Below are 16,212 nucleotides of genomic sequence, written 5' to 3'. Positions count from 1 at the left end.
AGCACATTCTTCTTTTACATGTGGGTTTTCACAAATCCTCACTCTGCTTGTCAAAAGGAAATCTAGCTTTCCCATGCCCTATCAACGGTGGAAGTCAGTTCAAGACCCAGGTCCCACTTCCATCTGCTCATTTCCCCTTTCTTCTGCTTCCAGAGTTGCAGTGCGAGGAACGAATAAAGTGAGCGAACACCAAACCTTAAGAAAACTCTGAGGGTACTTTCTTTCCAAAAGCACTTGTACTTGCTCAGTGATGTTCTTTAGAATAATGTCGGGTGCCCTGGCTGTGTTCTGTGCCCCTTCCAGACGCGGAGCCCCCCCCTGCCACACGCCAGCTCCTCCACTCCCTCAGCGAAGCTGTCGTGTATGGATGTGTCTGGAAATCCTTTCAGCATTTTCCCAGTATTTAGTGAACTGCATTCAGCCTCACAATCACATTCAAATTTTATCTCCTCATCTTCAGAATTAATTTCATTCTGTGCTTTGTTTCCACAGCACACAGAATGTGGTTTTATTGCCGATCTCATTGCATTTTAATGATATGTACTTGTCTGTCCCCTCGCTGTGCTGTTTCTTGTAGTGAGGAATGAAGCTCAGTCCTGCACCTGCAGTCCTGTGCCTGGGTCTACCGGCTGGGCTGCTCTGTGGGCCAAGAGAGCCAGTGGAAGGTTTCATTTCACCTAATTTCTCATTTTTAAAAATCTATCTGCCAGGCATTTTCTTTAGTGTTAGAAATGTGTGTGTGTGTCTCAAAAGCAAGCCAAGGAATTTCAGAATATTCTCTCATCCTTCTTGAGCATGTTTCTTATTTTCCTTTACCTGGACCTCACTGCCTTAGTTGTGATGGCGGATACACCTGACGTCCTGAGCCTCGATTCTCTGCCTGGATGGACAGTGTACTCGGCGTTCTGGGTCTCGATTGCTGCTGGATTTGATGTATTGGGCTTGAATGCTGGTGTACGTGCCCTCCTGGGCCTTGAGTGCTGGTGTACTTGGCATGCTGGATCTTAACTGCAGGTGTACGTGTCTCCCTGGGCCTTGATGGCTGGTGTACTTGGATCCCCAGGCTTCCATCGTTGTTGTGCTTGGCTCCCCGAGCCGTGCGTTCTTGCTCACAGCTGGCATTCTACAGTTTGAATCCCACCTCCAGCTCCCCTGGGCCTCACTTGCTTATGTTTGGGTCTGCTATCTTTTTCTTCAATCCACTCTGCACGCTGAACGCAGCTTAATCTTTCAAAAAGAGGATTTTCATCATCTATTTTTGTTTCTTAATGACTTGGTCATTTTCCCATTGCCTTATTGATTGAATTCAAGGCTTTATTTTGGCACTTAATGCCCTAATGCTATCAGTTTCTATTTTACTGCTTTTCTAGGCAGACTGTTTCCAAAATGGCACTTACTGCATTTACTTGCTGCATTGACATTATCAAGTTATATGTTGATTCAGATATTCTCTGTTAACCACTGAGGATCATCTAATTCTCTTTCCGACTAGGAGCCTTGTACAACACCTCAGCACCCCACAGCTGGGGGCCTCTGTGGGAACAGTGACACCACTCAGAGTTTCCATCTCTAGTCAGTTTTGTTAAACTTTTGTTATTTTACGTCTTGAATCTATAATGCGACATACAGTTATTATGGACTAGGCCATTATACTTTTTACTTTGGCTCAAGCAGTCTCTGATCACAATGATTTTAGTTCACATAATCTCCTACAAGACATAATAAGAGCTAGTAACTAAGAATCAATATATCCTTCTATGTGCACTAATTTGCAAATACATTTAAAGGATGATTAATCAGGACTTGTAAGAAAACATTTCTAGAAATTTGCAAATACATTTAAAGGATGATTAACTCAGGACTTGGAAGAAAACATTTCTAGAAATGTCTCCAAATACTCAGATTAAATATTATAATATATTTAGGGAGAATTTTGAATTTTTCAGGTTTTTATTCTGGATAGACAAATGCATGCATTCAGGACAAGAGTATAATACTTTAAAGAAATAGATTGCCCTATTAATATATTTGCTTTTATGATTTAATCATTAGAGCAATTAACCTTAGGTTTTAGCATTGAGGAATGGAGATTCATCTTACATCTGCTAATAATGATGGGAACAGCTCAATATGCTTGAGTTGTTTCCAGTCTTCCTTTTCATAAAGAATCCCTTTCTGGCAATATATAGCAGTAGACCAAATTAAAATCACTTTCTTTTTTAGCTCTTTACTGAATACATTATGTAGAATTAAATCAAAATAAGAACAAGACTTCTGACAACAAATAAATACAATTATTAATATCACTTCATATTAAAAAGCAACAGCAGCTTTGAAGAGAAATGCACTAGACTCTGGAGGAGTGGCGGGCAGCCAGTGAGCAGGGCACCCGGCAGGGAACGGCCACCCTGCCTGGCATGCTTACAAGGGTGCGGCAAGGTTTTCAGAGCCCGCGAGACTGGACTACACTGTAGAATATGCTCCACTAGTACCAAGTCCCTAACTCTGAAATGCCTCTGGAGATCTCTGTTTGCTGACATTATACATTACTTTAACCCTGTTTGACAAGGTTCTTAGTTTCATGGGCTTAAATAGGCTGAGTAAAATCAAGGGTTTTTTTTTAAAGTATGCAATTAAATTGAATTATAATTAATTATATTAACATATAATCCTCAAAACCTTGTTTCTTACTTTTATTGCTCTCTACCGGACTCACAGATACATAGAATGAATACAAGTTTAAGGTTATGACAACTGCCTCCTATCAGCCTGAGCATTGTACCTCCTATTGCCCTGATGCCTTTTCTTTTGTTGTTGTTGGTTGTGGGTCTTGAACTCCGGGCCTGAGCACTGTCCCTTAGTTCTTCAACTCGAGGCTAGCACTCTTCCGTTTTTTTCTCTTTATGTGGTGCCGAGGAATCGAACCCAGGGCCTCATGCATGCTAGGCAAGCACTCTACCACTGAGCCACCCTGATTCCTTCTAAAAACCAAACTCCTTCTCTTCCAGGAGTGTCTCTGCACGAGGAACAAACTTTAGCTGATGATCCACACCAAAGTGAAAACCACTCCTCCCAGCTCTCTGTAGAGTCTCATTAGTGCATGCCGCATCGTGCTCAGTCACCTAAACGCCTGTCCTTAGTGGAGTTTCGGCCTGGGAGGCATGTTGTATAATGGGGCCAAGGAGGCTCCAGTGCCGGCGGGCTGCATTTGGTCTGAACTACCCCAGGGCCCATTTCTGAGCCCACAGTCTCTAAATTATTTCTACTGTTTTCTTTTTCTATCTGTTTTATTCCCCTACTTCTGAATTTCAAACTCTAAAAGCTTCTGGAAGAAATGTTTTTCATTTAAACAGAAGCAAAATCAAGAGCGCCCGAGGCAACGGTGACCCGTGGCCAGGCAGCTGCTTGCGTGCGCTCACGGTGCACAGGCCCCGTCACCCTGGCACGCAGCTCCGCGCCTCCCTGCATGGACACAAGCCACAGAAGCACTGCTCAGCTGCTCACTCAGCCCAGCCTCATTTGCTTTTTTTTTTTTTTATAACTTTTTTTTTTACCAGTCTGACATTTTTAAAGTAAATCGACATTGAAAGAGAAAACAGTACAGTGTAATAGTAAGTAGACCTTACTAATTATGAAGAAAATTAGACTCTGTATTCTCCTGACAGGCATTCTGACAGATAATTAACACACCGTGTAACAGGCAACCTTACATTCTCTGAAGATGAATTCTGTCATTCTCAAAGATCAGCATAACCCCGATTTTACTTAAGTGGGTTACCACTTGTGCTTTGTCTCATTTCACACATTTTTTTACTAAATTTAGAACAGCCTTTGTAACATTTATTCCAATGGAATAATTAGAAGCTTCTGTGAGGACACTAACCACACTCTTTAGGTTTGGTTCCCAGCAGTAGTAAGGAGACGAACGGAATGTGACACCCAAGGGTGGTGCTGACCTGGTGAGGGGCGGCTCACAGGGTGCAGAGGATAGTTGCTGAGAGTCACAGCTTTTGCTCCAAATCTGCCACCAACTCTGATCCTTGGGCCCATGCACTGTGGTGTGGCAGGTAGGGCTGGGCATGTGGGGTAGGGGTCAGACCTGCCCAGGGGAGGGGCCTGCTAGTGAGCTGTCTCACCCATGGTTCCACAGCTACAAAGAAAGATGAGCTCAAAAGGCTGCATTAGTAGCTGGCAGCTGGTCCTTACCCCTGTAATTCTAGCCTCAGAGATGCTGACATTGAGGGCTGCAGTTCAAAGCTAGACCTGGCAGAAAAATCTGCGAGATTTCAAATCCAATTGATCACCAAAATGCTGGACTGGAGATACAGTTCAGGTAGTAGAGTGTCAGCCATGAGTGAAAGTGCAGAGAGAGCACGCAAGGACCTGCGTCCAACCCCTAGCGCGTGCACACACGTGCATGCACACACACACAACACATCGTGTTGCAACAGCTGAGTGGCTGAAGGCACACGGGCGGAGCAGCCAGGCCCCCCTTCAATCCCTCCACTCTGGAGAGACCAGGTTTACACGGCAGCCAGGTGAATTGCAGCCGCAGGTGAGTCACCTCCCAGCTCGTCTGTCGGAGGGCCTGACGCTCATTTTACACTCAAGGTTTAGTACCTTTACTCAAAGATCAGACTGCTGTTTGTGGTTCGTTCGTCAGTGCCTGCTGGGGTGAGCAGCTCTGAAGATTGCAATTCATTTCCCAGGAGGAAGGTCTGAGCGCCTGAGAGCCCCGCCGTGATTGTCATTCCAAAGAGAACTAAACAGTCCAAACCATAACTTCCGCCCTCAGGGAGGGGCGGGGCAAGTGCGGAGCCCACCCTCAGGGAAGGGCGGGGCAGGTGCGGGGCCCGCCCTCAGGGAGGGGCGGGGCAAGTGCGGAGCCAGGGAGGGGCGGGGCAGGTGCGGAGCCCGCCCTCAGGGAGGGGCGGGGCAGGTGCGGGGCCCGCCCTCAGGGAGGGGAGGGGCAGGGGCGGGGCCCGCCCTCAGGGAGGGGAGGGGCAGGGGCGGGGCCCGCCCTCAGGGAGGGGCGGGGCAAGTGCGGAGCCAGGGAGGGGCGGGGCAGGGGCGGGGCCCGCCCTCAGGGAGGGGCGGGGCAGGGGCGGGGCCCGCCCTCAGGGAGGGGCGGGGCAGGGGCGGGGCCCGCCCTCAGGGAGGGGCAGGGCAAGTGCGGAGCCCGTCCCGCAGCCTCTGGGTGAGGCTGGGAGCCCGGGAAGCGAGGCTCGGGGAGCGCCTGGGGTCGGAGGCGGGGGAGGCGGGGGAGGCGCGCAGACGCGGAGCCCTGCCCTGGGCGGAGGGGCGGGGCGGCTCCGGAGCTCAGTCGGCCGGCGCGCCCGGCGACACGCACACGGAAGCTTCTGGAGTCCCATCGGGAGGTCTCACTCCTGCCTGCCCCGAGGCCGCTCTGCGGCGCCCGCTCCGTCAGGGGGCGTCTCACGGAGGACGGCGACCGCGCACCCCCACGCCACCCGGCCCCGCCGACGGCTGAGGCCCTGCGGCCACGGCGTGAGCACCGCGCGCCCCGAGCCCTCCCGCGGAGCGCCTCCCCAGGGCCTTGCGTGGACGCTGAGCTCACCTCCAGGACCCTCCGAGGCAGGCCGGCGCTGCCCCGTCTCCTCCCCAGAGCGCGCCGCGCATCGGCTTCAGTTTGTGAGCTATCCGGGCCACGGGAGTCACAAGCGGCTCCAGGCGGAACTCAGAACGCCGCCGCCGCCGCCACGCGCCTGCTCAGAACGACGCCGCCGCCGCCACGCGCCTGCTCAGAACGCCGCCGCCGCCGCCACGCGCCTGCTCAGAACGACGCCGCCGCCGCCGCCGCCACGCGCCTGCTCAGAACGCCGCCGCCGCCGCCACGCGCCTGCTCAGAACAACGCCAACGCCGCCACGCGCCTGCTCAGAACGACGCCGCCGCCGCCGCCACGCGCCTGCTCAGAACGCCGCCGCCGCCACGCGCCTGCTCAGAACGCCGCCGCCGCCGCCACGCGCCTGCTCAGAACGCCGCCGCCGCCGCCGCCGCCACGCGCCTGCTCAGAACGCCGTCGCCGCCGCCGCCGCCGCCACGCGCCTGCTCAACGCCGCCGCCGCCACGCGCCTGCTCAGAACAACGCCGCCGCCGCCACGCGCCTGCTCAGAACGCCGTCGCCGCCGCCACCACGCGCCTGCTCAGAACGCCGCCGCCGCCGCGCTGCTCGCTCAGGTTTCCTTGCTGCTTCTTTTTTGTCGGTCATGGCTCCTGAGCTCTAGCCGAGCGCTCTGCCACCGGAGCCACGGCGCCACTTCCGGCTTCCGGCCTTCTCTGCTTTGGCGGTGCCGAGGACTCGAACCCGGCCTCAGGCCCGCGAGGCCCGCGCGCTGCCGCCAGCCCCTCCCGGCCCCTCGGCTTTCCTGCCGCGGCCACGAGGCCGGCGCGGGCCGGTCCGGAGGAGGCCCAAGGTCCGAGCCGCCCCCCCCCCCCCCCAGGACGCGGCCACGAATGCCGAGACGCTGACATGAGGGCGAGAGCAGAATCGTGCTGTCACCGAGGGGCGAAGAGGCCGGAAGAGGAGAGGAGACGACAGACGGAGCGGGGGACGGACGGACAGAGCGGGGGACAGAGCGGGGTACCGACGGACAGAGCGGGGGACAGAGCCGGGGACAGACGGACAGAGCGGGGGACGGACAGAGCCGGGGGGACCAGATGGACAGAGCGGGGGACAGAGCGGGGGACGGACGGACAGAGCGGGGGACGGACGGACAGAGCGGGGGACGGACGGACAGAGCGGGGGACGGACGGACAGAGCGGGGGACCAGATGGACACAGCGGGGGACAGAGCGGGGTACCGACGGACAGAGCGGGGGACAGAGCCGGGGACAGACGGACAAAGCGGGGGACCAGATGGACAGAGCGGGGGACGGACGGACAAAGCGGGGGACGGACGGACAGAGCGGGGGACGGACGGACAGAGCGGGGGACGGCCGGACCGGCCGGTGCAGAGCCCCCAGGGCGTCCGGAGACCGGAGGCGCCGAGCTGGACGGGAAGCGCAGGGGCAGGCGGGACGGCGCACACAGCTGTGGACACAACTCTGCCCGCAAAGCAAGGAAGCGAACGTTTATACTTCACATATAGAACAATGCAAAGGTCAGGAATAACAACCGCGGAAACGCTGCCGTATCTGATGAGTAAAATGGTGGTGGGTTTCGAGGGGTGTGAGGGGAGGAGAGGGGTGCGTGGAGCCGACACACAGACAGACAGACAGGACACGGGACTCAGAGTTCACTCCTGTGCTACACACACGCAGTGTGAGCATCCGAAAGTTAGCGTGCTATGAGACTGATTAGAATGCGTATAAAGACGGGTTTTCAGGTTGAAAAACAAAACTTGTTTGATGTATATTTTAAAAATTTATCTAATTTGTAAGTATTTATGAAGTAATTCTTCCAAGCTCTTGGGACATAGTAAGAGAACAGATGAACACGGGTAGATTACTTTCCTGATAAAAATTCTTATCTCTGTAGATAGGAGTTCCAATCTTTTGTATAAGTTTGCTCAAAGAAAAAGTGATTTGATGGATTGTGAAGGATATCTGAACAAATGAAATATTCATTTTATTTCAAAACTAGTGATTTCCTGATGCTTTCACTGAATGTATTTCATACAAGATTTTAAGGCTTCCGTAGAGACAGGAGCAAAATAAATCAAAGATTAATAAAAAGCTAACTAAGTTTCTATGTTCCTGTGGAGTTCAGCCTCTGGATACACACACACTAGAGTATTCCTCTCAGCAGGCTCCAAGTCCCCTTGGAACAATTTACAAATTAAAACTTGTGAACAGAGGCTGGGAGCACCTTCTCCTGGGTTCAGGTGCTCGGTGGAGAGTGGCCCTGGGTGTTCTCAGATATTCTGGTGCTCACCTAAGCCACTGATCACTGATCGGGACATGCAAGCCGCAGTGCTGCACCTGCTGTAAGCACACATCCATGACAGTGTCAGACAAGGTCACAGGGGCCATTCTGTCTGGAGCAAAGCAAGTGGGAAGGCCTGCCTGGGGCGGAGCCACCCTGGTCACCTCTGGGGAGGAGCCATGCTGTCTGGGGAGGAGTCATGCTGTCTGGGGAGGAGTCATGCCGTCTGGGGAGGAGCCATGCTGTCTGGGGAGGAATCATGCTGTCTGGGGAGGAGCCATGCCGTCTGGGGAGGAGTCATGCTGTCTGGGGAGGAATCATGCTGTCTGGGGAGGAGCCATGCCGTCTGGGGAGGAGTCATGCTGTCTGGGGAGGAGCCATGCCGTCTGGGGAGGAGCCATGCCGTCTGGGGAGGAGTCATGCTGTCTGGGGAGGAGCCATGCCGTCTGGGGAGGAGCCATGCTGTCTGGGGAGGAGCCATGCCGTCTGAGGAGGAGTCATGCTGTCTGGGGAGGAGTCATGCTGTCTGGGGAGGAGCCATGCTGTCTGGGGAGGGGCCATGCTGTCTGGGGAGGAGCCATGCCGTCTGGGGAGGAGCCATGCCGTCTGGGGAGGAGCCATGCTGTCTGGGGAGGAGTCATGCTGTCTGAGGAGGAGCCATGCCATCTGGGGAGGAGCCATGCCGTCTGGGGAGGAGTCATGCTGTCTGAGGAGGAGCCATGCTGTCTGGGGAGGAGCCATGCCGTCTGGGGAGGAATCATGCTGTCTGGGGAGGAGCCATGCTGTCTGGGGAGGAGCCATACTGTCTGGGAAGGAGTCATGCTGTCTGGGGAGGAGTCATGCCGTCTGAGGAGGAGCCATGCCGTCTGGGGAGGAGTCATGCTGTCTGGGGAGGAGCCATGCTGTCTGGGGAGGAGCCATGCTCTCTGGGGAGGAGTCATGCTGTCTGGGGAGGAGCCATGCTGTCTGGGGAGGAGCCATGCTCTCTGGGGAGGAGCCATGCTCTCTGGGGAGGAGCCATGCTCGGGCTCTCTCTAGATTCTGGTGGAAGTCCTGACATATTTTCGCCCTGTCTGTACTGTAACCCCACTCCACCAACCCAGCATCTCTCTGCCTGCTTCCCGGCGCTCTGCTTGCCTGGCCGCCATGCGTCACTGAGGGCCCTCTCCATGTCCCGGAACAGGGTGTGCACTTTGAACCCTTCCCCTCATCCCACTGCGTAGCTCCTGGGCCACGGTGACAGTCCCAGGAAGTAGGCCTGCCACTTCCTGTGTCAGTCAATGTGGATTAATGGGCTGGGTTTGTAGATTATGCGATTAGGTAGTTCTGTGCACACTCTCCTTGTTGACACAGTTCTTGCCATAAAAATAAACACCTTGTATACACATGCATTATCAGCTGATTACTTTTCCTGAGCTCATTAATAAGCACCCTCAGTCCATCGACCTTCTCAGCCACAGCTGGGTGGGTGGAGAACAGCACAGGTGAGGGCGTGGGGAGATGAATTCAAGTTACAGATTCCTTGAGGTCAGAGAGAGCAAACCAAGCGCTTAGTTCCTTACCCCGTAGAGTTACTACTAAAATGTATAGCATATATCACCACTCATAGTTATGGTCTTTATCATTTATAAAGTCTCACAGACTTCACTGTGTGTATACATGCACGCATACACACACTAAATTGTCAGTAAAACTCTTGTGACACAGCTCTAGTCATACAGTTTAACACCATATATTCTAAAAAGCAAATGACAGTATTGAAATACATCATTCTTAAACTTCAAGATGAATCAGAATGCTCAAGCACCCCTCATAATGCCTTCATAGATAATTTCTGTTGCATGACAGAGCACGCTGCATATCAACTCTAACACAGCACGTGAGTCCCCTAATGCCATGCTTGACGGTAAATGTCTCTAAATACAAATGAGGTGTTTAAATGTAAGATACTTCAGATAGATGGCCTCATGGTATCTGCCCGAATGGCTCTTAAAAGTTAAAGTTCCAACTGTTCCTATTATTGGAAAAAATAATGACAATGATAATTGTATCAAGCACTATTAAAAGCTGCTGATTCAACTTGTAGGCAGCTGAGGTGACATGCGGTGACAGCTGCCGCTCGTGGCCCAGCACAGGGCAGAGGGTCAGGCGGGGACTGCGCGCCCAGCTCCTCTTCAGAGGAGCATGAGGGTGGGTGTTTCTCATTCACCCGTCATCGTCGTCATCACCGTCCTCGCTTAAAGCGTTATGAAAAGTTTCTGTCTGCTCCATCTCAGACTACACCTGGCACGTTTCTAAATGCGGCGTGTGCCCTCTGCTTTCATTTGTTATTGGGTGCAAAGGCCCAGCCAGGCCCCCCGGCTTAGCTGTGTGCATCGGGGATGAGGGGGCAGAGGGGGACAAGGGGGACAAGAGGGACGAAGGGGAGAGAGGAGGAGGGGCCGCCAGGCCAGCCACTTACCGTCGCTGCGCAGAGTGAGCGGGGTCGGAGGGCTGAGCACCCGGGCGTTGGTCACCGTGTTTTTCACCAGGCAAATATAGCTGCCAACGTCTGAGCTCTGCACTTTAGAAATGTAGAGGTTGCCTGTCTGCTGGGACACGAAGCGCCGGCTGTCCTCCACCACGAAGGAAGGGAACTCGTTGAACACCCAGCTGTAGACGATCTCTGAAAACACAGAATTCAGCTGCTGAAAGGCACAGGTCACTCAACCAACTGACAAGGCCCAACCAACCGTCCATACGACGGTCGTACAGCTGCACCAATTCACCTCCTCAGCCTTGATGCAGCCCGTCCCTCTCTGGGATGAAGGACTTAATCACTGCTGGAGTCGAGTGCTCCCTAGAGAGCAATCAGGCCTTATGGATACCTGTGGTGTTTCGATTCCACTGTGCAGTCGCTGTGCGTTAGATACTCAACAGGGAGCTCTTTGTAACACGAACACTTACATGCAGCCACAGCCCACTCTGGACGCGCCGTCCAGCCCAGAGCCCGGACCCTGTCCCCACGCGACCGTCGCTCCTGAGGCTTTAGGATTGGTGGTTCACGTTGTGTTTACAAGTCCTCAGGATGAACACACGGAGGTGCTGGCTGAGAAGTCTGGCTTACATCTGTTTCTATACTTCCGTGGTAAGATCTGGCCCAAAGCCCTCTCCCCACGCACCAAACTGCCTTCTATTTCAGCGTACCAACCAGGCGCACGCGAGCCTCAGCCTTCATCTCGTGGCGATGGTCAGGGCTGAGCAGACGCAGGGCTAAGGGCAGGCTGTCCGCGCGTGGCCCACGTCCGCGGAAGGCGCCGCCCTGGCCACGCGAGGCGCCGTGGGCCCTGGGCGCCGGAGCCACTGCCGGGACGCTCTGCCAGGCGGCGCCGGCTGGCCTTTTGCCTCTGCCCGACATGTGGACTGGCGCGCGCCTGAGGAAGCTGGTGGGCGCTCAAGCCACGGCCCGTTGGGGGCGAGGCGCGGGAGGACCGAGGCAGAGGGGGCGCCAGGCCAGGCGTGGCCTGCCGAGCGCAGGCCGCGCAGACGCCTCCCCGCCGCCCCTCTGCCTCGCCGCCCCGCGCACTGACGGGCGCACGGGGAGTGGGTGAGGCCAGGGCGCCGCATGCACTAACAGCTGCGGCCCTTCCGTCCACACACTGCCGTGCACGGCGGCCGGGGGGTCCTGGTGAGAAATGACCGGGCGCGGGGGGCTGGGTTTCTGGCGCCAAGGTCTGGGCGTCAGACACGGCCTCGCTGCCCGCTCGGGGTCCCAGCTTATGTTCTCCTGATTCAATGACCCAATTTTCTGCATCTGGTTTCCTTGTCCAGAAAATGGGAGCTTGATGTGTATTTTATGGGAGGGCTGAGGTTGTGAATCTGCAACGTGGTGGAGCTGCTCCCGCTGGCCATTCGAAGGCTCGGGATAAATGACCAGGCTAACAGAACTGCGGCAATGCAAATGCATCTTGCCCTCCACCAGCGTCAAAAGTTTCTCTTATAAAACACATCCAAAAGCAAACAGCCTTAGACAACCTCAGAGTCACAAAGAGAGTAAAGCTGTCTGATTCTCGGTATTTTAAAATATGTCATGAAGAATGCAATAGAGAACACTTACCATGTGTTTTTGAAATGGAATTTACCTTAATACAAAGCAGGCTGTATTACTACATTAAATTCCAGTCATCTTGGGTGAACAGAACAAAGCACTAATTCTTTTTTTTTTTTCATTTTTGAGATATGTATTTTCATTACATTACCTAAAGTCGGAAGAAGCAGAATTTTTCTTCAGAATGTAATATGTCATTAAGACAAAATAGAATTTTATGTGCATATAATTAAAGATACTCTTAGTAAAGCAGAAGATAAAAGAATATTTATCATAGACACAAAAGTAAACACACAGTCCTAGGATCTCTAAATCAAATAGCTGCAGACGTGTGAGCTCTAGAGTTCAGGAGTTTCTCAACTTGGTGGCAGTGGCTATTTTCCTTTTCTCTGTGGAGTGTTTTATGCCATGGAGGTGCAGATGTAAAGGTCATGGGTAATTCTTAAAAGAAAAAAACACAGAAAACCCACAGCCTGAATTTCTTGCTTTGCTAAGGGAGCTTTCAATTATTTGTCTTGAACTGTAAACTCGGTCAGGTCTGGGCCGGCATTTACTTGACATTGTGTGATCATCAGTGGCCCAATTCAATCCAGGCTCTGACCTGTGCATGGAAAACATCCCTCAAGGCATGCTGTATTCATTAGGAAAGCCCAGACTGTCAGAACAGGGCCTGGAGATGCTGTGCCTAGTAGCAGATATGCCCAGCGACTCATGGGACTGTGGGAAAGCCGTATCATTCATTAGGCACGGTCCTGGGCGGCGTCAGCTTATTCCTCAATAAATCAGAATATTGGCTAGCACAGGACAATGGCTAGTGTTTATGTCCCCCTCACTCCCCACGCAGGTGCCGAGAGAGAAGGGTTCTTTGGGATGTGATTTACCTGAGGGATGTTCCGGCAAAGGAATGGAAGGAAGCAGGGCGAGATAAGGAAGCCATGGGGCTCAGCCGGGCTGTGGTGCATCTGCACAGGGCTGGCCCTACCTGGAGTTCCCAGGCACACGTTTACCTGGGGAACTCGTACGTGAAGATAAAACCACTGGTGTCCTCGACACAGGGCTGGCCGCTGGCCTCTGGCTGGGGTGCAGCAAGATCCAAGTGCGGAGCTCCTGGTGAGGGTGTTTTGGGGGCTGGAGAGGAGGCCACAGTCAACAGACTGCTGGGTGGGTGCGGAGCGGGTGAGGAGCTCTGGGTGGGGGAAGTGGGGCACAAGGAAGCCCTCAGCTCTTTCTGTGTCCCTGGCTCTCTGTATTCACTCGTTCTTATTTTCACAGATGAGGAAACTTCTCTGCGTGCATAGAGGGGTAGATACAGGAAAGGAAGGGTGGCCAGGCATAGATCTTTGCCTGAGAAAGGAGTGATTAACTGTTATTTCTAATATTTATTGGATTTAGCTATTGAAATATAGAGTATAACTTTGCAAATGAAGCTTGAGGCTGAAAGCAGGTTGCTAATGATTTCCTACGAACCCCTAAGTCACCCTGAAACTAAACTACCAAGGCAGGACATGCTATTTGGGACGTGGCGATGTTGCCTGCCAAACAGCACACAGTGTGGGCCTGGGCAGACTGGAGCACGCGCACAGACTGGCCCGCCCCTGCCCCGTACGCCAGGAAACGTGCGCTCAGTGATCAACAGTACCGAAGATTACCAAAGAAGCCAGCCAGCCTGTGTTCTCTAGAATCATCCACGGAATGCCACTGTTTGCTGAGCAGGAAGGACTAACCTTGGGTAATAGGAAAATGGGAACAAGGGTTAGAAAGACAAATCTTTCTCATTTTCCCATATGTAATAAAACGTGACCTTGTATCCAAAAGATATTTGTCATTTATATACAACATAGAAAACTAAATTTTAATTTTGCCCTATGTATGAAAGTGGAAGAATATACACCTGGTAAAATATTCAACACACTCAACGTTTTTACTGATGAGATTTTAAAAAAGGCATCTTTAGTCCTTTCCATTTCGTGCTATGTAAATTTTATGGTATGAAATATTCATATTTGTTGCAGAACAAATATTAACAGAAACAAATATGAGTTTTATAGTGTAGTCCCTGCCCTGCTAGGTGAGCAGCGGAACCTTCTGGAGTTGCGCTCTGCCTCACTTTGGATGCTGCATGTGGACACAGAGCCTGTGGGGCTGCTTCCACGCATGGCGCAGTGCAGGAGGTGAGGGAGGAGATCAATTATGCTAACAAGATTGCCTCTCAACTTCCTCCTGCACTACAAGTTGTTTTTTGTACATGCTTTTCATGCTTTTATAGCCTAACTAATGCTCATTAATCTTTCATGAAAATCTTTAATGATTTTATTAAAAATAATTTATTTGTCACATTGCCACATGCTACCTAGGAATATGGATATTGTCTATTTATCAAAACACTCTGCAATGGTTTATTTTTTGCTCTGAGAGTATGTCCCCATGGCTCACTTTCTTCAGATAAAAAATCCTAATCAGGAAACATATATTTATCACTGCTGATATATAATCACCATAATAAATCTTCAAATTTCTACTCAAATTCACATAATGTGAAACTTTTGGCTAGATGTTTTTTAGCTCAGTTCTTTGAAAAATTAGAAAATATGGTACAAATTGTGCTAATCATATGAACAGCATAAAAACTTATTTTTTGTCTTTTAAGGTTTTTTTTTAAATCAAGTCAAATGGTTTAAAATGTTAATACTCATAATTTTAACAGCCTCCATATAGTTAATTTTTATCAAATTAACATGTATTTGTGAAGCAGATATTATGATTCTGTCTGGTTTTGAATAAGCAGGGCTTATGAATAATTAGAGAACACAAAGGAAGGGAAATGTGTCTTGAGAGAAAGTGGTGTATTAAAAGTAACTAATCAGGAGACTGAGATCTGAGGATCACAGGTTGAAGCTGGCTGGAATATGGAGATCTGTGAGATTCTTATCTCCAATCAATCACCAGATGGCCATAAACAGAGTTGTGGCTCAAGTGCTTGCCTTGAGCAGAACATCCCAGGTGCAGTGCCCAGGCCCCGAGTTCAAGCCCCGGGACTCACCAAGAAGCAACACACAAACCAAGTAACTGAATGGGTCATTAGTTTGACCCCACTATTCGTGTTCTCTCAGAGATGAGCAGAATTCCTGTACAGTGGGAACAACAGGCTTCAGTGTAGTCATTACTGTTGACTTTCTTCTCCATTGTATTTTTCATCCTCCTCCGTTCCTTTGTGTTTTTGGAAGCCACCAGTTTCCACACTTCATTGTTCTCATCTGGCTGTCCCCGGCCAGTTCCTATACTGCTGTAATCTTCCACACTTTAACTCCCAGATACAGCGGGGTTACTTCTAGGACCTGGAGTGTGGCCAGACCTCTTTGCTGCAGATCAATTGCTCCCATGCGTCATGTGCATCAGTGATGCGCTTGCCTTCCTGAGCAGCTCTTCCTCATTTGTTGGATGATAATTTCAGGGACCGACTCAGGCACATTGTTGGAAAACTACAGACTACAAGAACTGCAATGTTATCCTTTTATGCAACAGGAAATGGTTGGTCTAAGGGATTTCTGCAAATTTTAAGAACAGACATGCCTGTTAAGCAGACTTCACTTAACCACTGCCCTTGGCAGCTCACTGTTCAGAGTGCAAATACGGAATACTGTGAATTCACACCAATTGCTAGCATGGGAATTTGAGAAAGATCAGTGAGGGGGCGGAGAAAGCTCAGAGATCCATTTATTTTTAAGCAAGCAAGTACTTATCCATTATTTGTGGTGGGGAAAAGAGGGCCTGGTGTTCACAACCCAAGCCATATCCTAGCAGTGGGACCTGGAGAGCACTAAGCTCCTGCTTCTGTAGGAGTTCTCGCCAGGAGCAGAGTCTCGGGGCTCAACTCGGGAGCACAGGTTGGGAAACGACCAGCAATATGACAAGGCTCCCCACCCAATGCGGCCCGGCCTCTAGAGCCATCTGACCTCAGGCCTGCTCTTCCTGTGTGAAAGGTCAGTAGTTTCGTGGGAAGATATTAACATAATCTCAGAAATGGCGTTGGTTCTCTAGATTGATAGCTCACTGGTGTGCATGTGTAAATATTTGTGTACACCTATAAGTGACTATAACAGAGAGAGATTTTTCTGCTGTTTACCTTCTAAGCAAAATCAATCTAGCAACTACCCCTATTAAAAAGCCAATGAAACATAGCCTGTTACTTAACAATACAGTCATAAAGGGAGTATTCTGCTTCCAAGTTCAGTAATATATC

The 16,212-nt window shown here is 51.4% G+C and overlaps 1 protein-coding gene across 4 annotated transcripts in view; it reads right to left on the bottom strand.

Moving 5' to 3' along the window:
• LOC138809815 (contactin-5) overlaps nt 1–16,212 on the bottom strand; it is a 463,911-nt gene that overhangs the window by 134,300 nt on the left and 313,399 nt on the right. For all 4 annotated transcript variants that reach the window (XM_069996830.1, XM_069996838.1, XM_069996810.1 and 1 more), the window contains exon 8: nt 10,347–10,550. In XM_069996830.1, the coding sequence (XP_069852931.1) occupies nt 10,347–10,550 (204 nt within the window). The remainder of the gene's footprint in view (nt 1–10,346; nt 10,551–16,212) is intronic.

The sequence above is a fragment of the Dipodomys merriami genome, unplaced genomic scaffold (assembly GCF_024711535.1).
Source record: "Dipodomys merriami isolate MVZ:Mamm:240054 unplaced genomic scaffold, mDipMer1.0.p SCAF_103, whole genome shotgun sequence".
Classification (NCBI taxonomy): Eukaryota; Metazoa; Chordata; class Mammalia; order Rodentia; family Heteromyidae; genus Dipodomys; species Dipodomys merriami.
Note: the sequence above shows the minus strand (reverse complement) of the source record. Positions and strands in the feature narration are given on the sequence as shown.